Below are 27,157 nucleotides of genomic sequence, written 5' to 3'. Positions count from 1 at the left end.
CTCACCCACAGAGACACACAGGACACGTTTCATTGTTTCCCTAAACCCTTCATCGGCCCCGCTTGGCCTCACGGGAATTGTAGTCTTGTCGAGTGACCCACGGGATAACCTCGGAAGGTCGAGCTGAAAGGAGAGGAAACGGGCTTAGGCGAGGTGCGCTGGGGATTCTGGGAGTTGTAGTCAAGAGGCCGCCGCGGCCTGTCCCGGCAGAGCCTGATTGTAGGGGCGAGAGGAACTACAACTTCCAGGATGCCGTGCGGCGCCTGTCTCGACCCTTGGTTCCTACCCCCACCCCAGCCCTCCCGCCCTCTCCTCGGGACTATCCCCTTCCGCCCCTTTTGTATGCCGCACAGCCTGTCTAGCAAGGCTGGACCCTCGGCGGCGAAGTCTGACGCTGACCTGAGAGGGAGGGCTCGGTGTGGAAGAGGTGAGGGTGTCCCAAACTCCTTGGGCTACATATCTGGCCGAGTCCAGCCTCTCCGCATCCATATCCTTTCCCCTCGTTGTCTGAGGCGTCCCTCGACCTCCCTGGCTTGACTGTTAAATCCAGTTCTGGCGATCCCTGGGCTTGCACTCGGGGTTGGGGCCGCGAGCGAGCCCAGACAACTGATTCTGAACAAGCATTTATTGTACTAAGGTTCTGGGCTCTGGCCTCTGCGGTGGATCCTTGTTTCCTGGACCCTTCGCCCACAGAGTCTTCCTAGTTTAATCCACATTTCCTCGTCTCAGTTCGTCACCTCACTTGTGTAGGCCTGGCTTTGAAAGAAGATAAATGAGTCCGAATCTAACTTCTCACAGGCTGGTTTCTGCGGTGTCCTGAGGCGGAGAGCGTGTTGGTTGTAGATATTCTTTGGCCAAGTCGTTTTTCATCCTTTGTCGTATTCCTGCCCTTCCCTCAGATCTACTGCCCTGTATGGTGGGATCTCAGTAAACAAGTGACAGGGACAAGCCTTTGAAGTGTTTTAAATAATTTTGAAGCACCTTTCTCAGCCCCTCTTAAAATTGTAGCTGATTGCTTTATAAATTTTAGAGCCGTTAAATTATTGTCTTTTTTTACTTGCTGAGGAAATATAGTTTCTGACTAGCGCTAGAAGTACAGATTGGTGTCAAGCGTCCACTGCCTTTGCGTAATTAAGAAAAGATTCCAGAAATCCTCTGGTGGATTACAGAGTTTGTTAAGACTCATGCTATGCCTATCTGTAGATACTGTAGTAATGACCTGCCCTCAGTTTTCCCTAGAGTGATAAAAGAACGATGCAAATCAGAGTGGAAATGACCCAGGAGATAGAAAACCTGGATAGGAGCAACTAACTTTAGCTTAAAAACTTTGGTACTTAATCCTTTTGTGCCTCATTTCCCTCATCAATGAAATGGAATCTGCTAGGCCTACTTTGAAGAGGTGTTCTGAGACTTTGTAAACTGGCACCTCTACCATAGACGTTTACCTGCTCTGTGGACATCTTCAGTGTTTGTGATGGCTACTCAGAGTTTTTATATCAAAATTTTAAACTTTAGGAATGCTTAGAAATATTTTTCTAGCTTTTTCCAAGGTATTGATTTATTATTAATAAAAATTAATACTAAACAGATTTTTGTGTCAGCACATGTGCTTTCCGTGTGGTTCACTGGCTTCAGCCTCACAACAGTCTTCCCAGGTATGTTTCTGTTGTTAAGTCCCATATTTACAAATGGCAGAGATAGAAAGAAGGCAGAAGATACACTAAAAGGAGCTAGCCTTTAGTATTTACTTTATACTGGGGACTTTTGTTAGCTCTTTCTTGACTCCTGTTTATTCTTCACTGCAACCCTGTGAGGTCGCCTGTCACTTTCTCCAAGGCTTAGAAGTGAGATTATTTACCCAGGTTGCTGAGAATTGGAGAGACTGACATTTGAATTCAAGTCTGCCTGACTACAAAGCCTATGCTTGTTGCAATATAAGGGATGATATTTTTTTTTCTGCTAGCTTTTGTATTTGATTTTACTCACTGCATTAAATATACAAAAGGATGTTTAAGCCGTGTCTGGGTTCAGTAGAAATCAGTTAGTGATATCTGCCATGGGGAAGGATCAGATGGTAAACACTTCTCAGCCTGCTTTGCCATTCCCAGACCCCCTGACAACACACGAAGTGAGGCAGAGTGTGTTAAGGCCATTGGGAGTCTCAGTGGGTCTGCCGTGGGGAGTGTTTCTTAAGCTTCTATTGAGAAAGGTGCTACTGAAATAGAAAAAGCAAATCCATCCTTTAGAACTGGACTCTCTGTAGCCTTTGGAGTTATTTTTGGCACTGAAAAATTTGGTACCTGGTTCTTGGCTTAAATCAGTTTTCACTGTAATCTAGTTGGCATGGATAGTTTAGTTTGTGATTCTAAGGCAAAACTTTTTTTCAGGGTGAAATCTAATTTTAGAATAGTTATGAGAGGGACTTGTGTTTTGACTAATTCTTCATAGACTTCCTTCTTTGGCTATGCCCTCGTTTCCCAAATTTTGGCCAGTACTTGTTATTAAATTAATCATGATTTGAAGTTGAAGTTACAAGCAGGCTAATTCAGCTTCCTTTAGTTGCTTACTTGCTATCAGGAATTCAAGAAGCACATGAGAGAGTAAGATGTCTATGAGTTTTTATTCTCTGCGGTATTCCCAGAGCCTAGAACAGGGCCTGAGAGGTGGCACGCAACAGATACATGTTGAGTCCATGAATGTAGTTACCATCTGTTTTGTTTATGCTTTGATTAACCTTGTGTATCCAGCAAAGTTCGTGATGCATTCTTGTAACACATGCCTGGTTTGTACTTTTACCTTTGTACATACTTTTACTGGGGCTTCCCAGGTGGCACTAGTGGTAAAGAACCCGCCTGCCAGTGCAGGAGACCTAAGAGACACAGGTTCAATTCCTGGGTTGGGGAAATCCCCTGGAGAAGGGCATGGCAACCCACTCCAGTATTCTTGCCTGGAGAATCCATGGACAGAGGAGCCTGGTGGGCTACCGTCCATAGGGTCGCAAAGAGTTGGACACGACTGAAGTGACTTAGCACGCATGAGAGTGTATAAATTAGAAAAGGTATATATGCTCAATACTGTGTTGTAGGGTCCTTCAGAGAGGGACTGTGTTTTGTACTTCAGATATCCCTTACGTAATAAAACAGCTGACAGAGCACCTGAGATGGTGTTGTGAACAAAGTAGCTGCTCTAGGAATGAATGACTACTCGTGGGTTATCAGGCAATCAAAAGTGTGATTGGATTGGTTGGAGACCCAAGGATCTGATTTTATGTGGCCTCTGCAGTATTTTCTTCACCAGACGCTTTTTGTGCATCCCTGACTACAGCAGGAAGTTTGTAGTCCAGGAACCCAAAGCTTTTGGAGCTCTTTTGAGGAGAATCCAGAAAGAGACATACAGTGTATCTCTCTTCCTCTCCCTCCAGATGAATCGGACAAAGGGTGATGAGGAGGAGTATTGGAATAGCTCCAAGTTCAAGGCTTTCACCTTTGATGACGAAGATGATGAGCTCTCACAGGTGGGTTTCTGTGAACACTCACCGAAGTTCTCACCCCTTTCCACTGTGTACCCTTTCCCTTGAATCCTTGGTAACCTGTCTCAATTAGGCTCAGCAGTGCTTTCAGTCACATCTTTACAAGACTCTTCATGGAGAAGAACGCTGGGAAAAGAAAGGAATTGTAAAAGCCAACTCCCTGCCCATTTTCCTTTACATTCTTAAGATGATTCATTTCTTTGCGTTGTGTTTTTTTTCCCCCAAGAACCCATAAGTCTTTTTTCATGTGGTATAATTATTATTTTTGAAGGATGAACTGGATTGGGAGTTTTGTCTTTATCATGTCTGTTTTACAAATGAGGGAAACATTCATTTTTGGAAAGATGGATAAACTCCCTACAAAGCAAGTCAATACCAGGAATAGGATTAGAATTCAAAATCGGCTTTGACTCTTCCTAACCTTTTGCCACTGGACTCCAGTGTTGGCTAAATAGCAGTTTCTTTTCTTGGCAAACATCTAGTGGGCTAGGCATTCGATGGCAGAAAGGTTAAAATATTGGCCATTCTCAAGTCCAAGTTCCTCAGCCTTCTTGGCTGTCAGAGGGAGAGGTGAGAAGTGGTGACTGCCTAAGCGCCCTGCCTGGTGTCCGTCCACAGTTAAAGGAATCCAAGCGGGCAGTGAATAGCCTTCGAGACTTTGTGGATGATGATGATGAAGATGACCTGGAGAGAGTCAGCTGGACCGGGGAACCTGTGGGAAGTAAGTACAAAAGACCCTGGGAAGGGATTAATTATTCAGGGTTCTTAACACTCATAAAGTCTCCTCAATACTTGTCAGGATAGGGAACAAGGCTAAGCTGTTTTCAGATGAGCATACATCTGGAAATTTACCCAGGAGAGGGTACTTGGGGAAATAAGGCAGTAGTTTCCATACGGCTGTCTAGGTCTGCTATCTGAGGGCTAATGTTTGGGTGGCTATTTCAGACTTATTTGGGGTGCTTGTTAAAATTAGATTCCTGGGCTTCACTCGAGAGACTCTGCTTCAGTAGGTCTTGATGTTGGGTGTGGGGTGGCGGGTAGGGCGGGGTCTCAAATGACAATAAGCACTGCTAATGTTCTGATATGCAGTCATATTTGAGAACTGCTGACTTAAATGCTCACAACTGCCTGGCAGAACTGACTTCCTTAGCCACCAAGTCTCACTGCCTAATTGTTCTCTGATACCACTTAACGCCTTTGCTGGGCCCATCTGATTAAGCATAGTTTTAAAGGTTTGTTTGTTTGTTTTAATGGGAAATACTGTCACATGATTTAAAAAGCAAAAAGTATTCAAGGCGTACTGTAGTAAAAAGGATTCACGGCGTACTGAGAAGTTTCCCTCACACCGTCACGCATCTACTTAGTTCTCAGGCCCTGCCAGCCCCAAAACAACTGCTGTTGTCTGCTTCCTGTGTGTTCATTTAGAGATGCTTTCTGCTTGTGGAACTACATATAGGAAAATGAACCCCGTTTTTTACACCAGAGGTGGCATACTTTATACCCTCCTCTTTTCACTGGATAATATAGCTTGAAGATCTTTCCAAGTGTTCTCATGCTGCCTCTCCCTTTTTAAAAATAGCAACATAGTATACACGGTGTGGAATTCTCATAATTTATGTAACCAGTCCACTGTTGATGAGCATTAGATTGTTTCCAATCTTTTGTTGTTTATATTGCTGTTCTTGTATTTTGCCCATGTAAGAGTATCTGAAAGTTCAGTTCCCAGAGTAGAATCGCTGGCAGAGGGTATTTGCATCTGTGTCGGTTAGAGGTTGCACCGATTTGCACTCCCACCTAGCAGTGTCAGAATGTTCCTTTTTCCCACAGCCTTGACAGCACAGGGTGTTCTCAAACTTTTGGGTCTTTGTCAATCTTATAGGGGGCAAGTGGTATCTCAGTGTGCTTTTTAAAAATACTTATTTATCTTCAGCTGCTCCGGGTCATTGTTGCTGCGTGGGTTTTTCTCTAGCTGCAGCAAGCAGGGTCTACTTACTAGCTGTGCGCAGGCTTCTCATGGCGTTGGTTTCTCTTGAAGAGCCTGGGCTCTAGGTGCACGGTCGTCAGCAGTTGTGGCACGGGAGCTTAGTTCTTCTGTGGCCTGTGGGATCTTCCCGGCCCTGGGATCGAACCTGTGTCCCCTTGCGTTGGTAGGCAGGTTCTTAATCACTGGACTTCCAGGGAAGTCTTAACTGTACTTTTAATTTGTGTAATTCTCTTACTAAGAGTGTGGTCAAGCACCTTTTCGTATGTTTAACAGCTACTTGTATTTCCTTTTCTTTGATCCATTTATTCATTTCCTTTGCCCTTTTTTTCTGTTGATGGGTCTATGTGATTCTGTTCTTTCTCCCTGCCTGAGTATTTTAAGTCCATGTTGACAAGGGACCAGGGCTTCTGATGAAAAGCTTTTAGAGTTTATTGGAAAGCTGGATGTGGTGGTATTATTTTGGATGAGAATGACTGATCTACATCTTGCTGTCTCACAGGTATCTCATGGTCCATCAAAGAGACTGCTGGTAATAGCGGGTCTAGCCACGAGCGTGAACAGCTGAAGAACCGAAACAGCTTCTCCACCTATGCACAACTACCCAAACCTGCTTCTGCCTACTCTCTGAGCAGCTTTTTTAGAGGTGAGAGCGACGGTTAAAGGGACAGAGTCCTTTTCTTTGTTCCGAAAAACCACGAAGGCTGTGATTTTCATTTACTCTGTAAGAAAAAGATACTGAAGTATAAAAATCTTCGGAGCTAGCAGTTAGGGATAAGAAAGGGGGAGAAATGAGGGAAATTCAGAGGGGTTGGACTGGGTTTCTAAAACATGATAAACAAAGCTGACATCAACCTTGTGACATCTACTCAGGAAATTCGCCTAGGTCAGAACTCCCCCCTACCCCTGTGCTCAGGAAATTTGCCTAGGTCAGAATTCCTCCCTACCCTGTGCATCTCTGTTGGGAAGCCTTGTGCACTGCTGGGGGGAATGTAAAATGGTACGGCCTGTGTGTGGAAGACACCGGAAGACTGTGGAAGACAGTTTGGCAGTTTCTCAAAAAATTAAGTGTAGAATTGCCATATGATCCAGCAGTGTACTTCTGGGTATATACCAAAACGAATTAAAGCAAGGGTTTAAACAGGTATTTATACACCACGATTCAGAGTAGCCAAAATATGGAAACAACACAAATGTTCATTCACTGATGAATGAATGAACAAATGTCCATGCACATGCAGTGGAATATTATTCAACCTTAAAAAGGATCAAAATTCAGATACATGTTACAACATGGATGAACCTTGAGGATATTATGCTGAGTGAATGAAGTCAGACATACAAGGATTCTGTGTGATTCGATTTCTGTGAGATGCCTAGAATAGTCAGATAGAAAAAGAAAATAGAATAGTGGTCACCAGGGAATGAGAGTAAGGAGGAAAGGGAGTTATTGTTCAGTGGGTACAGTCTCAGTTTGAGATGATCAGAAAGTTCTGGACATAGTAGTGATGATTGTACAGTGTGGATGTACTTAGTACCACTGAACTGTATCCTCCTTAAAAATGGTGATGTTTATGTTAGGTGTATTTTATCACAATTAAAAGAAACAGTTCCTCAGTGCCTTTTATTTCCACGGTACCTCAGATTTCTGAAGTTGAATAAAAGCTTTTTTAAGCCTTAAGTTCTTATAATTTCACAAAAAGGTTCTGTGTGCACTGCATCCTAAACTGAGTCTGGATGGCTCTGACTTTAACTCTTGGCCTTATGTGTTCTTTATCTTTAGGGAGAACTAGACCTGGAAGTTTCCAGTCCCTCTCTGATGGTAGGCATGGACTCTTTCCTCTTGATTACTGGGAGATGTTACTGGTCTGGGGTACAGCCTAGGGAGTCATGGGGACAAGTGATAATTAGATGATGGCACTTCTGAATCTGTCATCATTATTAGAGGAATTTTCTGATGCTGAATAAGCAGCTTGAGACCATTCAGGCTGTGGGGTCCAAGGGTAGCATCTAGGGATGCTGTCTTTGGGTAGGAACTGAGATCTACTCAGACTTCCCTACTTGGGGCCATAAAAATACCTTGGGAGCCCGCAAGTCAAGCAAAGGAAGCAGTGGAAGAAAGGAATGGCAGGAAGATGGTATCCTTCTCAGTCCCTTGCCTGTTCTTTTGCAGCTCTGTCAGACACACCTGCCAAGAGCTATGCTCCAGAGCTGGGGAGACCCAAGGGGGAGTATAGGGTGAGTTATATCTTACGATGGTCATGACACTGTACACAGTTTGACGAACTTGGACATTTGTTATCTTGCTTGATCTTCCCAAATCTCTGAGCAGGTGTTATTTTAAACCCCTCTTAGAAATAAGAAAATTGGATCTCTAAACATTAGAGCTTGCCGGGAGTCTCACAGCTAGTTACATGGTAGAACTGGAACTTAAAATTTTTAGTTTCTGATTCAGCCTTGGTGTACTTTCCTTATCCATTATACTGCCATTTTTTAGGTTGTGGTTTGAAACTTTTGATCATCACTGTGGTCTAGAAGCTTGGTGGAGCTCATATTCACATGAAGCACATGAAAAAGCAAATTGACTGAAAAGGAAAAAACGATATCATAAGGTCCAAAAAAAGAACATGTTTCTCTCTTTTCCGTCTGTCGGCAAAACCATTCATTAGAGTCCCAAAACGGCCTCTACAGGCTGAAATTCTCAACCACTTACATGTGGGGCTGCCAGCTTTGTCAGTTGATCCGTTCCCTCTTTGATCCAATTCGTCCTGCCTGTAAAATCTCTGTCCTGGTTGCTTAAGAAACTTAGGACCAGACCATCCTAGTCTTGTTTTTTTTAATCTATCTTCTGGGCTTCCCTGGTGGCTCAGACGGTAAAGCGTCTGCCTGCAATGCAGGAGACCCGGGTTTGATTCCTGGGTTGGAAAGATCCCCTGGAGAAGGAAATGGCAATCCACTCCAGCACTCTTGCCTGGAAAATCCCATGGACGGAGGAGCCTGGTAGGCTACAGTCCATGGGGTTGCAGAGTCAGACACGACTGAGCGACTTCACTTTCACTTTCAGGGACTAAGACTATAAGCATGAGGTGAGGAGCTGATGCACTGATAATTCTGAATTCCGATCCTTTAACTTCCTATAATTCATGCGTTGCTAATATTCCAGGATTACAGCAACGACTGGAGCCCCAGTGACACAGTGCGGCGCCTCAGGAAGGGCAAGGTAAGGCCCCCGGGGAGAGAATTCTTGTGGAATTGGAATTTGTTTATTTTGGAAGCTGAGCAGCTTGGCCTTTCTCTTCAGTTTTGTTAAATGAAATGATTTTCAGGAGGAAAACCATTCCACTAAGATGGCAATTCAGCTGCAAAATTTCTAATTCTCCACGGTTTAGTGTTGTTTTGATGGGGAAGTGGGAAAAGAGTGATGGATGAGAGGGAAAAGTAGTGCCTTTAAGAGTGAGAGCAGATCTCTCATGTTTAGGTCTGTGATCCAGTGTGAGTTAATACAGAATATATGGTGTGAGGTACAAATGGACATTCATTTTTTTCCCATACGGTTCTCTGTTTGCTCCAACACTGTTTGTTGAAAAGACTATCCATTTCTGCATCGGTCACTTTGGTGCCTTTGTTGAAAATGAATTGACTGTATATATGTGTAGGTCTCTTTCTGGACTGTATTCCAGTTCATTGATTTTTTTTTTGTCTATCCTTATGCCATTACCATTCATGACATTGTACAGGAGACAGGGATCAAGACCATCCCCATGGAAAAGAAATGCAAAAAAGCAAAATGGCTGTCTGGGGAGGCCTTACAAATAGCTGTGAAAAGAAGAGAAGCAAAAAGCAAAGGAGAAAAGGAAAGATATAAGCATCTGAATGCAGAGTTCCAAAGAATAGCAAGAAGAGATAAGAAAGCCTTCCTCAGCGATCGATGCAAAGAAATAGAGGAAAACAACAGAATGGGAAAGACTAGAGATCTTTTCAAGAACATTAGAGATACCAAGGGAACATTTCATGCAAAGATGGGCTCGATAAAGGAGAGAAATGGTATGGACCTAACAGAAGCAGAAGATAATAAGAAGAGGTGGCAAGAATACACAGAAGAACTGTACAGAAAAGATCTTCATGACCCAGATAATCACGATGGTGTGATCACTGACCTAGAGCCAGACATCCTGAAATGTGAAGTCAAGTGGGCCTTAGAAAGCATCACTACGAACAAAGCTAGTGGAGGTGATGGAATTCCAGTTGAGCTGTTTCAAATCCTGAAAGATGATGCTGTGAAAGTGCTGCACTCAATATGCCAGCAAATTTGGAAGACTCAGCAGTGGCCACAGGACTGGAAAAGGTCAGTTTTCATTCCAATCCCAAAGAAAGGCAATGCCAAAGAATGCTCAAACTACCGCACAATTGCACTCATCTCATACGCTAGGAAAGTAATGTTCAAAATTCTCCAAGCCAGGCTTCAGCAATACGTGAACTGTGAACTTCCAGATGTTCAAGCTGGATTTAGAAAGGGCAGAGGAACCAGAGATCAAATTGCCAACATCCGCTGGATCATCGAAAAAGCAAGAGAGTTCTGGAAAAACATCTATCTCTGCTTTATTGACTATGCCAAAGCCTTTGACTGTGTGGATCACAATAAACTGTGGAAAATTCTGAAAGAGATGGGAATACCAGACCACCTGACCTGCCTCTTGAGAAATCTGTATGCAGGTCAGGAAGCAACAGTTAGAACTGGACATGGAACAACAGACTGGTTCCAAATAGGAAAAGGAGTACGTCAAGGCTGTATATTATCACCCTGTTTATTTAACTTATGTGCAGAGTACATCATGAGAAACGCTGGGCTGGAAGAAGCACAAGCTGGAATCGAGATTGCCGGGAGAAATATCAGTAACCTCAGGTATGCAGATGATACCACCCTTATGGCAGAAAGTGAAGAGGAACTAAAAAGCCTCTTAATGAAAGTGAAAGAGGAGAGTGAAAAAGTTGGCTTAAAGCTCAACATTCAGAAAACGAAGATCATGGCATCTGGTCCCATCACTTCATGGCAAATAGATGGGGAAACAGTGGAAACAGTGTCAGGCTTTATTTCTTTGGGCTCCAAAATCACTGCAGATGGTGACTGCAGCCATGAAATTAAAAGACGCTTACTCCTTGGAAGGAAAGTCATGACCAACCTAGATAGCATATTCAAAAGCAGAGACATTACTTTGCCAACAAAGGTCCGTCTGGTCAAGGCTATGGTTTTTCCTGTGGTTATGTATGGATGTGAGTGTTGGACCGTGAGAAGGCTGAGCGCCGAAGAATTGATGCTTTTGAACTGTGGTGTTGGAGAAGACTCTTGAGAGTCCCTTGGACTGCAAGGAGATCCAACCAGTCCATTCTGAAGGAGATCAGCCCTGGGATTTCTTTGGAGGGATTGACACCAAAGCTGAAACTCCAGTACTTTGGCCACCTCATGCGAAGAGTTGACTCATTGGAAAAGACTGTGATTCTGAGAGGGATTGGGGGCAGGAGAAGGGGATGACAGAGGATGAGATGGCTGGATGGCATCACCGACTCTATGGACATGAGTCTCAGTGAACTCTGGGAGTTGGTGATGGACAGGGAGGCCTGGTGTGCTGCGATTCATGGGGTCGCAAAGAGTTGGACACGACTGAGTGACTGAACTGAACTGATGCCATTACCAAGGCCTTGATTATTGTAGCTTTGTAGTTAATCTTGAAATCAAGTCACGTAAGTTCTTCAACCTTATTCTTCTCTTCCAAAATTATTTCAGCCATTCTAGATCCTGTGTATTTCCATATTAGCTTGTCAGTGTTACAAAAGAGCTGCTGGCATTTTGACTGAGATTGCATTGAATCTGTATTTCAATTTTGGAAGAATTGATACCATAATAACTATTGGATGAAAATGGATCATAGTAGAATAAGTGCTAAAACTATAAAGCTGGAAGAAAATTTAGGTGAAAGCCTTTGTGATCTTGAGTTAGGCAAAGACTTACTAACCAAGCATACAAAAACCATCAGACCAAAAAGGAAAATGGACTTCACCAAAATTGAGAAGTTTTGTTCTTTGAAAACACTGTTAAAAACACGAAAAGACCATTGCTGGGAGGAAATATTTGTAAAATACATCTTATAAAGTGTTTTCTCCAGAATATGTATATAAAAAATGATGATGTATCTTCAGTAATAAGATAAGCAATCAAATTTAAAAACTGGCTCAAGTTTTCACCAGTTACATCACCAAAAGCTGTGTGAATGGCCAATAAGCACTTGAAAAGATGCTCAGCGTTATCAGTTATCAGGAAAATGTGAATTAAAACTGAGATAGCACTATACAGCCACTATAATGGCTAAGTTTAAAAATACTGATCATACCAAGCGTTGCTAAGCTAAATCATGTCAGTCGTGTCCGACTCTGTGCGACCCCATAGATGGCAGCCCACCAGGCTCCTCCATCCCTGGGATTCTCCAGGCAAGAACACTGTAATGGGTTGCCATTTCCTTCTCCAATGCATGAAAGTGAAAAGTGAAAGTGAAGTCGCTCAGTCGTGTCTGACTCTTAGCGACCAAGTGTTGGGAAGATGCAAAGCAACTGAAACTCTCATATGCTGCAAACAGGAAGGTGAAGTGGTAAAACCACTTTGCAAAAGAGTCTGACAGTTTCTTACAGAATCAAACACACATGTAATTTAATCGCTAATAGACATTTACAATTCAGGAGAAATGAAAATTTGTTCATACAAAGACCTGTACATAGATGTTCATAGGAACTTTATTTATCATAACCTTTAAAGTGGGAATAACCTAAATATCTGCTAGTAAGATCCCTTGTCAGATGGACAAGGGGAATTTTTGTGGTAATGGAAATGTTCTGTATCTTGATTGTGGTAGTAGTTAACATGGGATTATTTACTTGTCAAAACTCACTGAACTGTACACTTAGATAGGGTAGATTTTATATGATATAAATTGTACCTCATTAAAAAGAGAACAAGTTGGGACTTCCCTGATGGTCCAGTGGTTCAGAATCCACCTGCCAGTGCAGGAGATATGGGTCTGATCCCTGGTCTGGGAAGATGCCACAGCTAAGCCCGTGTGCCACAACTACTGAGCCAGCACTCTGGAGCCCTCGCTCCGCCACTGCTGCAGCTCGAGCTCCAGGGCCTGTGCTCCCCAGCAGCAGCAGCCACTGCAGTGAGAGCCTGCACACCGTCACGAAGAGTAGCCCCCGCGCCACAACTCGAGAAAGCCTGTACACAGCAACAAGGACCCCGCACGGGCAAAAATAAGGAAACAAGTTAATTAAAAAGAAAGAAAAGTTGGTCTCAGATAGCCAGTCCCCTGCTGTCCCCTCCAGTGGACCCCACACGCATCCCCCGTGGTGTGGCAAACGCTGCAGGGCCTCAGGAGTCCCTGTGCAGAGAGCCCTTCTTCCTGGGACACCGCGTGGCCGGAAAGGTGGCCGCCGCCTCGCCTGTCATGCACCGCATGTTCCTGGGGAAGCTCGTCCTAAACCATTTCTATAGGACCTGCTTCTGGGTCCAGCTTTCATATGTAGCAGAGCAGCTCCCTCACTGCGATCTACTGAAAGGTGGCGCTCAACACCAGGGTTTGAAAAAGCAACAACCAACCAAACAAGGAAAAACAAGTTTTTTAAAAAGGGAAACAAAGAGGCAAAAGAGAACAAGTGATCTCCTTACCTGTTGACTTTGGCAAGCCTTCATCAGGACACTAGCATCTTCCAGGGTTGCCCAGAAAATCCCATGGATGGAGGAGCCTGGTGGGTTGCAGTCCATGGGGTCTCTGGGAGTGGACATGACTGAGCGACTTCACTTTCACTTTCCACTTTCATGCGTTGGAGAAGGAAATGGCAACCCACTCCAGTGTTCTTGCCTGGAGAATCTCATGGACGGAGAAGCCTGATGGGCTGCAGTCCATGGGGTCGCACAGAGTCGGACACGACTGAAGCGACTTAGTAGTAGTAGTAGTAGTAGTAGGGAGGGGTGGTGGGAACCTCCTGGCTCATAGAGTGTTGAGGGCTGTTGTGTAAAGTAAAGAGGCTCTCCTTGGGGACCAGCGTGTGTGCTCAGTCGTGTCTGACTCTTTGTGACCCCACGGAGTGTAGTCTGCCAGGCTCCTCTGTCCATAGAATTTTTCAGGCAAGAATATTGGAGCAGGTTGCCATTTCCTCCTCCAAGGGATCTTCCTGACCCACACAGATCAAACCCATTTCTCTTGCATCTCCTGCACTGGCAGCTGGATTCTTTACCATTAGTGCCATTTGGGAAGCCCCAGGTGGCTCAGTGGTAAAGAATCCACCTGCAGTGCAGGAGATGTGTGTTCAATCCCTGGGTCAGGAAGATCCCTTGGAGAAGGAAATGGAAACCCACTTCAATGTTATTGCTTGGAAAATCCAATGGACAGAGGAGCGTGGCAGTCTGCAGTCCATGGGGTCGCAGAGTCAGGCATTACTAAGCGACTGAGCATGCATGTATGCGTTGGGGATATTTCAGGTCATTCTTGCTCTTCCTCAGTTTCCAGTGACAAAAGAATATAGGAAATGGTCCTCTTCCTTGCACACCAGTTCTATTCTTACCTGGCAGGTCTGCTCACTGGAAAGGTTCCGCTCCTTACAGGACAAAATCCAGCTCCTAGAAGAAGCAGTCAGCATGCATGATGGGAACGTCATTACTGCAGTGAGTTGTGCCTTTTTGTTGTTTAATTATTGCTTTCATCAGTTTCTGAAAGTCCAATCAGGATAGATTTTTTTTTTTAATATCTTTATTTCTTTATTTGAAATATAGTTGATTCACAACCTTTTTGTTTCGGGTGTACAGCAACATGACTCAGTTATATGTATTAATATATATATGTTTCAGATTCTTTTCCCTTATAGGTTATTATAAAATACTGAGTATAGTTCCCTGTGCTGTGCAGTAGGTCCTTATTGGTTATCCATAGGATGGACTTTAATGTCAAGTAGAGACACTGGATTTCCTCTTGAAGTAGAAGATTCCCTTTAGCAAACTGGCTAAAGGCTCAGTTTGCATTGTGTGTGACACTCTTGATTATGACCCAGAAGTGGTAGGTTGGCTACTTTGTGTCCTCAAAAATAATCTGAAGGCTGAGAAATGTGACAGCAGCCTCTCCCAGAGGGAGGGAGGTGTCTCTTGCCATAGGGGCAAGGGCGTGTGGACTCCCAAGACAGAGCTCATTCCACATGTCCATCACCTGTCCTTTCATCACACAGAGAGAGAAACACCTTGTCTGGACCTGCGAAGATTCCTGATGAGTTGCTGGCCTCATTCCTAGTCGTCAGTTGCTCAGACAGGGCCGTGTGTTGGGAAGGTTACACAGGGTGATTCATTCTTGGTTCTCTTTTCCTCTAGGTTCTGATCTTCCTGAAGAGGACATTGAGTAAAGGTGAGCATGGTTTGAGGGAAATCTTTAGTCAGTAAGATGTCTGCTACACTTGAAGGGAGAGTGGTCTCGTGGCTTTCATACCTAAATTCACCAGCATCAGGTCTACTTTTGGGATAGCTGGGGGGTCCTGAGGCTTCAGAGTACACGCCTCAGCCCTGAGTTGTTCCTCCTGTCGAGTGATAGCTACAGTAATTAAAAAGCCCCTCATTTACTGCACAGATGGATGGCTGTGTTGGTCTGAGGAGGTGAAAGACCAGGCTCAGGGCCTGCTGGTTGGGTTGGTGAGAGCTGAAAGCTAACACAAAGCCTTAGCCTTGCCCTGGACCCTGGAGTGTGTTGCTGGTGGGTTGAGCCAGGGGTGCGCACTATGGTAAACCATTCCTAGCTTCTGATGGACTTTGAGGAGATTATCTTAAGAATGTGTGAGTTGGGGGGTACTGATTTCCTGTTGAGTGATACGCTTTAATCCTTCCCCATCTAACTCCTTTCTTCCTGCCTACCAGAGATCCTCTTCCGAGAGCTAGAGGTGCGGCAGGTTGCCCTGAGACATCTCATTCACTTCCTTAAGGAGATAGGTGATCAGAAGCTGCTTTTAGACCTCTTTAGGTAAGAACCGATCATCTGGTCTGTAAAGTTTGTTAAGTACTTAGTTCAGAGCACGCTGGGTGATACTGCAAAGAGACACTGCCCCTTTTTTCTCAAAACGCTTACTAGACAAGATATAGTAAGGTGATAGGAGAAGGCAGTGGCACCTCACTCCAGTACTCTTGCCTGGAAAATCCCACGGATGGAGGAGCCTGGGGTGCTGCAGTCCATGGGGTCGCTAGGAGTCAGACACGACTGAGCGACTTCACTTTTACTTTTCTCTTTCATGCATTGGAGAAGGAAATGGCAACCCACTCCAGTGTTCTTGCCTGGAGAATCCCAAGGACAGGGGAGCCTGGTGGGCTGCCGTCTATGGGGTCGCACAGAGTTGGACACGACTGAAGTAACTTAGCAGCAACAGTAAAGTGATGGGGGAATTCCCTGGTGGCAGTGGTTAGGACTTGGTGCTTTCATTGCCATGGACCCAGGTTCAGTCCCTGGTTGGGGAACGAAGATCCCACAAGCCATGTGGCATGACTGAAAAGAGAGAAAGAAGGAAAAAAAGAAATGTGATGGGATAACTAATATTGCACCACAACCTGTAATAAAGTGACCGTGTTAAGAAATCAGGCTCCAGAGTCAAGCACCTGTGTTGAATATTATCTCCATCACTTAGTTCATAGCATGACGTTGAACAAGTTCCTCAACCTCTCCAAGCACCAGTTCTCACGTTTGTAAAATGGAAATAATGTTGCCTACTCCACAGGTCATTATGAAGGTGAAAGGAGTTCATGCATGTAAAGCGCTCAGCATAATGCCTAGTCTGTGGTATTAATGTTTATTAACTATTTTCTTACAAAAGACCGAGACTAAAGATGCCTTTTTTACTTGGTCCCTGGTGATGCCAGTGAGAAGCACAATGGAAAAGCAGAAGAAGCAAATGCAGTTTTCAATCAGGATAGCTGAGGAGAACCTCATGGGAGTGATTAGGAATTGAGTGGGCCCTGTGGGACTGGGTCGGGTTCTGATGGGTAGAGAGGCAAGAAGCAGGCATGTCTGCTGGGGGCCTGGGGAAGGGGGTGCCCACTGGGGGCAGCTGTCTTCTGCCATGTTTTTCTTCCCTATCTCATTTCAGTTGTTAGGGACTTTTTCCCACTCTTAGCTTAAAACAGGTGTATTATGTCCTTTCTTCAGTGTCAGGGCAGGGGGTGGAGCCTCTGTTTAGGCTGACATGTGCCCTGAGGTAACTTTATTTACCCAGTGGCCTCCGCAGAGTGATGAGCTTTCCCGAAGACTCAGGTGGGGAGGGCACACATGGTCAGGGTCAAGATTAGAGATGGTTAGCCAGGAATTTGTAGAAACCGTGTTCAAGACGAGCTGTTCCCTCAACCCTTTCTTCCCTCTCTCCCTCTTTCTTTTCTTCTTCCTTCCCTCCGAACCAACAAGGCTTTTTTTAAGCATCACCTCTATGCCAAAGTAGTGATATTAATTATAGTGGTCCTTGCAGAGTGAAAAAGCAACCAGATGACAAAAAGTCCTTGTTCTCCAAGGCCTTACCACCTTTGGGGAGAGACAAATGCATTGTATGTTGTACCTGAAAACAACGGGGCTTCCCTGGGGGTCCAGTGGTTAAGAATCCACCTGCCAATGCAGGGAACACGGGTTCCATCCCTGGTGTGGGAGGATCCAATATACCCTGGAGCAGCCAAGCCCGTGTGCCACAGCTACTGAAGCCCTCACACCCAGAGCCTGTACTCCGCACCAGGAGAAGCCACCACGGTGTGAAGCCTGCACGCTGCAGCTAGAGAGTAGCCCCGGCTCGTCAGAACCGGAGAAGGCCTACATGAAGCAGTGAAGACCCCTCAAAGCTAAAAATTAAATAAATAAATCTTAAAAGAAAAAAGAAAACAACAGAGGAGGATAGTGTAGACAATCTGTTTCCAAGACCCCTGACAGAGAAGAGTGTTTTCATCTTTTAAAAAAAAAAAACCCAGAAGACTACTGTGGGCTAAGGTTTTGCAGAGGCTCTGAGCCTTTTTGTCAGAGCTGTTGACATCACAGAGTTACTAGTGCCCACGACGTCTTCCAGTTTCTGCTCTTCACTCAGCTCGGTAGATCGGGCACGTGTTCTCAAGGGGTTGCTGATGGTAGAGAGTTTGAGAAGAGAAGGGCTTAGCTTGTGTATGGAGGCAGATGAGTTCGGATGATGTTTCTCCTAGAACACTCATCCTGTTTTGTGAGGTTATATTGCCACGCATCAACAGATAAAAACGCGCTGCTCCCTTCTGCTTCTTCCCAGGTTCCTGGATAGAACAGAAGAGCTTGCGGTAAGTGTGGCCTTTGTTTCAGTTGGGGGCCTCTTTAGAAAGTCTAAGCCAAAACCCAGCCTACTGCACTGATTGACTATTTCCTTTCCTTTGGTATTGGTTATATCTGGGAGACGGGGGCATCTGGGAAGCCTGAGAACAATCCAGATGATGTACTGCTTTGTGTCTTTTTATATGCTCTTTTTGATTGGGCTTCTGAATAAATTTTTAAAAAATAACCAAATGAAAACTGGCCTGGTCAGTTTGGAATTTGTCTCTTAATTTCTAGTTGTTTTTAGTTCTTAATTTGTAGGAGCTTTGGGGTTTTGGCTTCTAATACCAAAGACAGTATTGAACAAACAATATTGAGCAAACAGGGATAAGAAATCAGATACAGGTCATGAAGGACGATCGGTCAAGCTGCTGGTAAGGCACCCAATACACATTTTGGCTGAGAGCTCAATGACTAAGTGTTAAAGTTGATTTTGGACAGATTTTCACCATTGTAGATGAAACTCTTGTAGTATAAGAATGAACCTGAAATTTTACCAAAAATGTAATTTTCTTATTAAAACTTCAATAATCTATTTAAAAGGTTTGACATTATTGTGTAAGAGTAAGGACTTCTCGTTGCCATCGATGTCAGAATTATTCTTTTAGTCACTGTACCACACATTGGTGGTAATACATTTTTAAGCTTTGCACACCAGAGTATAATTCAGGAAAATGTTTTCAGTAACATCTTGTAAAAGGAATTTGTACTTAATACTCAAGGTGTGGGAAAATCTCAAAACCTTTTATCTTAATCTCTTCAAAATGATTAGGAATCTGTAGTACTCATTTTGAAAAGCTTTTTCGTTTATATTTTTAATTTCCATAGGTTCAAAACTATAAGGAATTTTCTTCAGATAGCATTCATATAGTTCAGTGTTTTGAAGTTTGATTAATCAGTGAAAATAAATGTGTTTTGGGTAACTCATTTTTATCTAAAGCTTTCATATTTTCTTCATATTCTCTGTTATGTTTGAACTGAAGGTGATTTATCATGCGTGCTGTTATATATGCATTTGGAGTTTTCCAACCTTATAAACCCTGGAATTGGCAAATCCGATAGTCTGCTTTTAGTTTATCCTCGTAGAATAGGACAGTCTCCTAAGAACAACTTTTTCTTGCAACTAGTGGCTGTTGTATTGGATAATGCAGTTAGAGATAATAATTTTGAATCACTCTTCTCCCGCACCCCTCTGCCATCTATTCCTAGAAGAATCTCTAGTGATGAAGAGTTTAGCTTTCAAACATGGAAAACCTACTGACAGAGCTAACTCACCCTTCTGAGGAAAAGAAACAGCTCAAAGTTCTTCTCTGTTTTTTGTAGCTGTCCCATTATCGAGAGCACTTGAACATTCAGGACCCCGAGAAACGAAAAGAATTTCTTAAGACATGCATTGGGTAAGTGGGGGAGAAGTGTTTTTCACTATCAATACTGTTATACAGAACAATGAAGAGATTAAAAGAGGGTAGGATGAATAGATGGTTGTAGGGAAAGGCTAACAGTGGGTCATACAAACATGATTAAAGATCGTCTCATTCAGTGGTTCCAAACACTGTTCCCCCATAGAGTTTTCACTGATTGGTGATAAACTGAGAAAAATAAAGACAGTGTAGAGAGCTTTCTACTAAAGCTAAATTTATTTAATTGGAAAGACTGCGTTTTATTCAGAGATTGTCTCCCCTCCCCGCCCCCCCCCACTTCTTTTTGGTAGAAAAATGAGTTATAAGTTTTTTGTGTGTGCCCTAATGTATTAAAAAATCGGCAACATCTTACTTATGTGTTGTTTTCAGTGTTACCAGTCCTTGAAACCCCATAGTCCAAGAATTACTGGTTCAGTCCAGCTTTTATCCAGAGTATAAGTCCCTGTGAAAACCAGCCCCACATACTGTTCTTCCAGGGGTGGGGCACACACTCTTGGAAGTGGCTTATTTCCTTGTTGGACAGCCTTTATTACCGCAAGTGCCTCCTTATATTGAGCTGAAACTTGCTTCCCTGTTTATCTTTTAAGACAGGTGTAGAGCCCACCCAGTAGACCTTACCTGAGGTTCAGTGGTCACAGTTCTTTCTTTCAGTCATTCCTCATGTGACATGATTGCCAGGTTTCACATTTAGAAGTTTATGTCAGTACAATCCTTAGTTTTAACTTTGGCAGCTACTGAGCCAATATGTTGTATGGCCTCTGGTAAACAGAGAAATTAGAATACTGAAGTAACTGGTACCTTTTGCTGTCTTCTTTATCACTTCTAAAAATCAGCTGTGGGCTCACACTTACCTGGGAGAGTGTAATTGAATTTCAGAATTCTTCCTGGAGTGAGTGGAGTAGAGGAATAAGACAGTACTTTCTGAAGGAAGGTCTGGGAACTGGGCGTTTAAAATCTGGCTTCTATTCCTGGCTTTACCCATTGAGTTGCCAAATGACTTTTAGGCAAGACATTGTTTGTCCGTCAACTTCTTCATGTGGAAGGATATAATGTAGTGTTAAAGATGGGGCCCTTGACATCATGTAGAACTCTTGAGATCTTTACCAATGTACAGACATAATGCCATGCTCTGTAACTTGAGTTTTATCTTATTACTCTGCATTAAAAAATGGCCAACATGTCAGTGCTCCTGAAAGACAGGTCAGCATTGACATTAGGCAGTGACCACAACCCCCGAGCCTCCCTGGGATGTGGATGATGGGCAGTTGGTCAGGCGCACTCATTGGCTGAGTGACTCGTTCATCAGTCATTGCACCGCCCACAATGAGGGGATTCTGCCTCACTTCTCAGCAGAATCACTAGTGACTGTATGTATTTCGTGGACTTGAAGGCTCCCTGTCTAATTGGCAAAACCATAAGTATAAAATCCGGGCCAGAGGTCGCCTCTTTTTCCTGCTTTCTCTCTGCCTTTCAGGGATGCTCTAAAGGGAACAGAAATCAGAATTGCAAAGCCCCATGAGCATCTTAGACTTAAAGTGGTGACCTGGATTAGGTAGGTGTGTTTCTTGTTTGAGTAGAGAATGAGATACTAACCTTCTTGCCCTCTCTCCCAGCTTGCCCTTTTCAGCAGAAGATTCTGCACACATACAAGACCATTACACACTCCTGGAACGTCAGATCATTATCGAGGTTAGAATCCTTGTTTTCATTCTTTCTACTTAAGTGTCAAAGCTCTGTGTCATTCAGCAGCTAGGAGACTTCTGCTCGGCCCACATACGTCATTTCTGGTTACCCTTATTCTAAGAGTCTTTCATTTTCTTTCTCTGCATGGTGGCCTTCCCTCCACTGCCTCCAGGCATCTTTTCTTTTCTCACTTGCTATTAATCTGGAGCTATTTCCTCTTCATCCCAGAACTCTGTTTCATCACTACTTCTCTGGTCTTCCTCCATCCAACTTAGATCATCATTTTCTGGATCTTAAGCTCCTCGGGGCTCTCCTAGGCAGTTTCTTTCTTTTTCTCCTCTTCGCCTCTTTCCTAGGGTAGGAGACACATCTGCTCTAGTATTACAGGCTTCTCTCCTGCCTCCACTCCACGGACACTGTTCTTTTTTTTTTCTCTTGGCTCACTCCACCACAGGCAAACGATCGGCATCTAGAATTAGCGGGACAGACTGAGGTCTTCCGGAAGCACCCCCGCAAAGCGTCCATTCTCAACATGCCGTTGGTGACGACGCTCTTCTACTCCTGCTTCTACCACTACACGGAGGCTGAGGTGCGGGCCACACGGGGGAGAAAGGCCCACGCGTTCTCACTGCACAGGGGGGCATCCTTCAGAGCCTGTGTTTCAGCGTATCTGTTCACAGTGGGTGCACATCATTCTTGGCAGCCCACCTGGGAACTGTTCCAAGAGGGGGAAAGAGGTCTGTATGGGTTCGCGTGGCTTCCAGTGAGCTGGCCTGCCCTAGAACACATCTGCCTGACTGGTGCTGGTGCTAAGAGCATCTCTGGTCAGAGGCCCAGAGTTTCAAATGGATTCCCACAGGGTAAAGAACAGCAGCAGAGGGTAGTTACTGTGCATACTTAAAAAAGCGGTCTTGAAGAAGTGCGACTTTAATGATCCCATAGGTGGACATGATCGTAACAATCATAGGATTAGCAAAAAATTGGGAAATACTTTATATCTGTTAATCTAGTGCCCTTAAGCTAGATGGTGATGTCCAGTTAGACCTGATAGAGCTTTTGTCTTAAATTAATTTCCAGGTTTAAATGGTTACAGAGTGAAATGTAGAATGTCTAGCTAGTGGACAAGAAAACAGGAGATTGGTGGCATTTGAGAGAGTCAGTAACACCAAGATTCCTTCTCCACTTTCACCCTAGGGGACGTTCAGCAGCCCGGTCAACCTGAAGAAGACGTTTAAGGTAGATATAAACTGGGCAGTGTTTAGAAAAGTAGTAGCGGAATCGCTCTGTGGGGTAGGCGTTGCTTTAAGGTAGATATAAACTCGGCAGTGTTTAGAAAGTAGTGTTAGAATCGCTCTGTGGGGTGGGCGTTGCTTTAAGGTAGATATAAACTCGGCAGTGTTTAGAAAAGTAGTGTCAGAATCGCTCTGTGGGGTGGGCGTTGCTTTGTAACCTGTGCGGGAAGTGCCTTGGCGTTCAGGGGTCAGGAGAACGGAGTGAGTCTGTGGGAGGTGAGGGAGGCCTTAACTGAAGAGCCCGCAGCAGTGCGGGGCTTGGAGACCCAAGAGCTTTGTGGATCGTAAGGGGCAGAATCAATACCAGGGACTATTTTTGCCTGTCTTTCCAGAACTCTCAAGCCCCTCCCCTGATGCATTTCTGCTTCTCTTAATTTCCCTGGGCCTCTGCTTTCAGATCCCAGACAAACAGTACGTGCTGACAGCGCTGGCCGCTCGCGCCAAGCTCCGGGCCTGGCATGACGTCGATGCCCTGTTTACCACCAAGGTGGGTGCCCTGGGGCTGTCAGCGCTCCGATGGAGATGCTGTCTTGCCATCCCACGCCTCCTGGGAGTCTCAGGTTTCACGCCTCCTGGGACACTCAGGTTCCAGCTACTGGTTGACATTTTTCCTTCAACATTTTATTTTCCAAAGTTTCAGATCTAAAGAAAACCAAAAGAAAGAATAATTAACAGTTTTCACCTACTTAACGAACTTGCTCACATTTTTGCCATGTTTGCTTTCTCTTGTTCTATATGTTTTTTTTTTTTTTTTTGCTGAAACATTTGAAAGTAAACTGCAGACATCACAATACTTTAACTACTTAAGTATTGTTCTCATTTGTAACCACAGTATTATCATTCTCGAGAAATTTAACGTTAACATAAGAATATTATCAGGGAGTTCAAGAAGCGGGGACACATGTATACCTGTGACCGATTCAAGTTGACGTATGGCAGAAGCCATCACAATATTGTAATTATCCTCTAATTAAAAAAAAAATATTATAGTACATATAAATTGATTAGCTCTTTAGAGCTGTTTTTTGTTTTTGTTTGCTGTCCAGATCGTCAAGAATCTTGCATTCCATTCGATTGTCATGTCTCCGTTGGTTTGCAGTTTAAATATCCATTTTTCCACTATGGGTTTGACAGTTTTTTGTTTTCTGCCTTTGCTATTTAAATAGAAACATTAACTATGAAAGCAGTACATGCCTGTGTCAAAATCAAACCCGCTGTGAAAGTGAGAGGGTAAAAAGTGAAGTTCCTCCTCCACTGTCCACCTCCTTTCTTAGTCCCTTCCTCAAGGCAAGCACTGTGAGAAGTTTGACTGGTAGCTTTCCAGACCTTTCCTCATGAATTTACAAATAAACATTTATGTAAATATAAAGACGTTTAAAAAAAAAAGCGACTTCACTTTCACTTTTCACTTTCATGCATTGGAGAAGGAAATGGCAACCCACTCTAATGTTCTTGCCTGGAGAATCCCAGGGACGGGGGAGCCTGGTGGGCTGCCATCTGTGGGGTCGCACGGAGTCGGACATGACTGAAACGACTTAGCAGCAAAGACGTAAAGGGTAGGATTATTCTACCCAGAGAATTTCATACTATCAATGCAAGTATTGTTAATGAAATTGCTTATTTCATTTAGCTGTATTTCAGACTTTTCTGCATTTGTGCCTATGCAAGCTAAGAACTCATAATACCTCTCTTTTCCACCCTCCTGAGTTCCTTGACTTTGCTGAAACCCTCATCTCTCTCCCTTTCTTTTTCCCCCACCTCCCATTCATCCACTCTCACCAGCACGTCATGCTGGTCTTACCACAAAACGCAGAGAGACTAGCTCAGAGTGGGTTGAATTTGTCTGACCTGCCCACGGCCACCCCATCTTCCTTTTTCAGAACTGGCTGGGCTACACCAAGAAGAGAGCACCCATTGGCTTCCATCGGGTTGTGGAAATTTTGCACAAGAATAGTGCCCCTGTCCAGGTAATGGTTCCCAGAGAGAATCGGGTACAGGGTCTTCTAGGAGACCTGACTTTCAGCCTCTTACTGCTCAGCAATGGGGGACTTGACCTGCTCTGGTCTTATCTTAAAGGCAACATAATGGTTGAACTGCGCCTCAACCTAGAAAGGGCCAGGGAAGGAAGTTCTGCTCAGCCTTTAGACATATGACCCCAGACCACCCTTTTCTGAGGAGCGTCTGCTGCGTTCAGCCAGAGGGAGGCACACTACTCAAATGATACAGGAGAACTTAATGAGAAAGGCCGTCAAGGAGCAGGGGGTACGGGGGGAGGTCAGACCCAGGGCACACCTGTTGCTGGCACGGGGGTCTGGCTCCAAGATGAGGAGGAGTGGGCCCTTCTCTTCCTTTTCGGGAGAACATGGATTACTGCAGAAAGTCTACCTCATTGCCCATTGCAGACCTAGTCCTGTGGTTCGTGATGGGAATTGTAGATAGCAGGCACTGACTCTTTGCCTTCTTCAGGACTTTTTCCCTACCTTTCAGAACTCTGGGTTTAATACAGCTGAGAATCGTTAATCAGAAGTACTTGTTTTCACAGGTATTACAGGAGTATGTCAATCTGGTGGAAGATGTGGACACAAAGTTGAACTTAGCCACCAAGTTCAAGTGTCATGATGTCGTCATTGATGTGAGTCCCTCAGAAATGAGAGCCCTGAGTTAGACCTCAGTGGCCAGTGGGAGGCTTCAGTCCCAGGGCCTAGATCCTGAGGTGCTGATGTCAGTTTCCACTTAGCTCATAGTGTGGTCTGGCAAGCGTTAGTTTGGAGACCAGCTCTCCTATATGATTTGCCCAGTTCTCTGACTGGGTTTTCTCTGCTTTTAAGAAGGAAAGGGGCCCTTCTAGAGAAGGTTGACTGGAGGTTTTTATTGTCATTTCTTTTGGTGACAGACTTGCCGGGACCTGAAGGATCGTCAGCAGTTGCTCGCATACAGGAGCAAGGTGGATAAAGGCTCTGCCGAGGAGGAGAAGATTGATGCCCTTCTCAATAGCTCGGTGAGGGGCCCGCTTGCCCTCCAGTGGGCTCACGAGACAGTTACCAGAGGAGCGTTGAGCACAGACTCCCGAGGCCTGAATGGGATTGCTGTCGGCCAAGCCTGTGGATCTCTTGATAAGGGTCTCCTGCAGGCCTACACGGCAGAAGTCACTCCTGAGACGTGGGATGACTTAGGGTGGTCTGGGGACCTTGGCTGACACTGATTGTAGTGCTCTGATCATTGTTAAACTCATCAGGTAGGAAGGACTAACCACTGGAAGTTAGAAACAAACGTTATAGAATCAGAATATGCAAACTGTAAAGTTTCCTGGGGCTGGATGTGACCTCCCTATTGGAAGAAAGAAGTAGGTGAAGTAGATTTTAGCTACTTTTTTTTCAATTAATTAATTTATTTTAATTGGAGGAAAATTACTTTACAACATTGTGATGGTTTTTGCCGTACATCAACATGAATCGGCCACAGGCATACATGTGTCCCCTGAATTTTAGCTGCTTGGGGAGCACAGCTGCCTCCTCTCTCATGGCATGGAATTGCTGAGCTTATTGTTAACGTGGAGCTTCAGTCCCAGTTAGGTATTTTGGAATCTACCACAAGCTAAAGCTAGTGAATCTTTGAATCTTTGTCCTGAGGAGCACAGAACCAGAATAAATGCCCTAAATGAGGCTTACAGAATAGGTACAGATAGGTGTTTCATCCGTCTCCAAATAAGTGAACTCCTCTCCCCCACGTTAAGTTTTTTTTTCAGCCTTCTGGCTCCATCTTTCTTTTCCTTACATTACCTACCTGGAGTCCTTGTTTTATTGAACTCTGTCTGCCTATCTGTAGGGATCCGTGAAAACTGATGATTGTTTGTTTTTTTTCCCCAGCAAATTCGATGGAAGAATTAAGTGGCATCAGCTCCCTTGCAACCTGCCTCATTTCTTCCTTTCCTGCCTGTGAAAGAGAGAGCACTCTTCTTGGGAGAGTTACAGCATCACATCACTGGGGCCCGTCGTCAGCAGGCAGTGCCTGCCACCCGTGGGACAGAGACCAGCGCCTGGGCACCGACAGCCTCAGACCGGCCTTCTGTCCAGGGACTGTCACCGAAGGGCCAAGATCTAAAGCTTTGCCTCATGAGGGAGGCTCTTCACCTGGTGCTCACGTGAAGGTGGGAATTAATTTCTAGGTTGGGCCCATATTGGGCAAGATGGCTTTTGGTCCGCAGAAAGTGACTGCTCCAAAAAGGAGGTCTCCTAGACCGAGAGGTACCGGTGTCGTCGGGCGGCCACTCCACTGCCCTCAGCTGATTGTGACCTTGGACTTGGTGCTGGACGCTGGCATCTGCTCTGCAGGAAGTCAGCAGGGAACCGGAATGGCTGTCTCCCGGGGGGTGCTCAGGAAGGGCTGCCCGCCTTGCCAGGACCTGTTGGAGGCGCCCTCACCCCAGACTGTACAGAGTCTGCCACCTCGCTGCAGAGCTGGCCCACCCCGCTCTGCTGCCCTGGTCTTCCCTTTACAGACAAACTGTGGTTCCTCTCTCCTCGCACCCCGGGGAGCCTGGTGCGAGAGATGAGGGCCCCCTCCTTCCCATTCCTCCTCGTCCGACCCAGGCCCCCTACCGTACATGAGTTAGCGGGGCTGGGGCACGCGTTCCCTTTCTGCACACACGTCCTTGTTTCACTAGGAGCTTCCACAAGTTTCAGCAGGGCTCACCTCAGCAGCGTTTCTGGTAGGTGAGCAAGAGGGAGGTTTTGGCTTCGCGGTTGGTTTTCGAGAGGATATTCTGTAATGCCTGTGTCCTGTATTCCTGTGCCAGCGTGAGCTTTTCTTCTCTGTGACTGACCTGGGTTTCCCAGACACGCCTAGACGCCTAATAAAGCCATTTCTTCCTTGGC

The 27,157-nt window shown here is 44.8% G+C and overlaps 1 protein-coding gene across 2 annotated transcripts; it reads left to right on the top strand.

Annotated features, from left to right (window-relative positions):
• The first annotated feature begins 287 nt into the window (after positions 1 to 287).
• VIPAS39 (VPS33B interacting protein, apical-basolateral polarity regulator, spe-39 homolog) lies at positions 288 to 27,157 on the top strand. 2 transcript variants are annotated; one of them, XM_019969314.2, is made up of 20 exons: positions 288 to 427; positions 3,422 to 3,514; positions 4,148 to 4,250; positions 6,013 to 6,156; positions 7,294 to 7,332; positions 7,684 to 7,748; positions 8,674 to 8,730; positions 14,125 to 14,217; positions 14,911 to 14,944; positions 15,448 to 15,550; positions 17,829 to 17,856; positions 19,211 to 19,284; positions 20,922 to 20,997; positions 21,446 to 21,580; positions 22,186 to 22,227; positions 22,681 to 22,770; positions 24,164 to 24,250; positions 24,826 to 24,915; positions 25,177 to 25,281; positions 26,150 to 27,157. In XM_019969314.2, the coding sequence occupies exons 2-20, from the start codon at positions 3,422 to 3,424 to the stop codon at positions 26,168 to 26,170; spliced, it is 1,479 nt and encodes a 492-aa protein (XP_019824873.2). In that variant the 5' UTR covers positions 288 to 427; the 3' UTR covers positions 26,171 to 27,157. The 2 variants fall into 2 exon arrangements, with proteins under 2 accessions (XP_019824873.2, XP_019824874.2); XM_019969315.2 differs by lacking the exon at positions 24,164 to 24,250.

The sequence above is a fragment of the Bos indicus genome, chromosome 10 (genome assembly GCF_029378745.1).
Source record: "Bos indicus isolate NIAB-ARS_2022 breed Sahiwal x Tharparkar chromosome 10, NIAB-ARS_B.indTharparkar_mat_pri_1.0, whole genome shotgun sequence".
NCBI classification, from domain to species: domain Eukaryota; kingdom Metazoa; phylum Chordata; class Mammalia; order Artiodactyla; family Bovidae; genus Bos; species Bos indicus.
Note: the sequence above shows the minus strand (reverse complement) of the source record. Positions and strands in the feature narration are given on the sequence as shown.

What these genes read in the sequence shown, in the direction of transcription:
- VIPAS39 (XM_019969314.2), top strand. Translation starts at nt 3,422, where the DNA reads ATGAATCGGACAAAGGGTGATGAGGAGGAGTATTGGAATAGCTCCAAG. An exon ending in TCTGAGCAGCTTTTTTAGAG is followed by an intron (nt 6,157 to 7,293) that starts GTGAGAGCGACG and finishes CTTTATCTTTAG; the next exon opens with GGAGAACTAGACCTGGAAGT. An exon ending in ATGCCCTGTTTACCACCAAG is followed by an intron (nt 22,771 to 24,163) that starts GTGGGTGCCCTG and finishes TTCCTTTTTCAG; the next exon opens with AACTGGCTGGGCTACACCAA.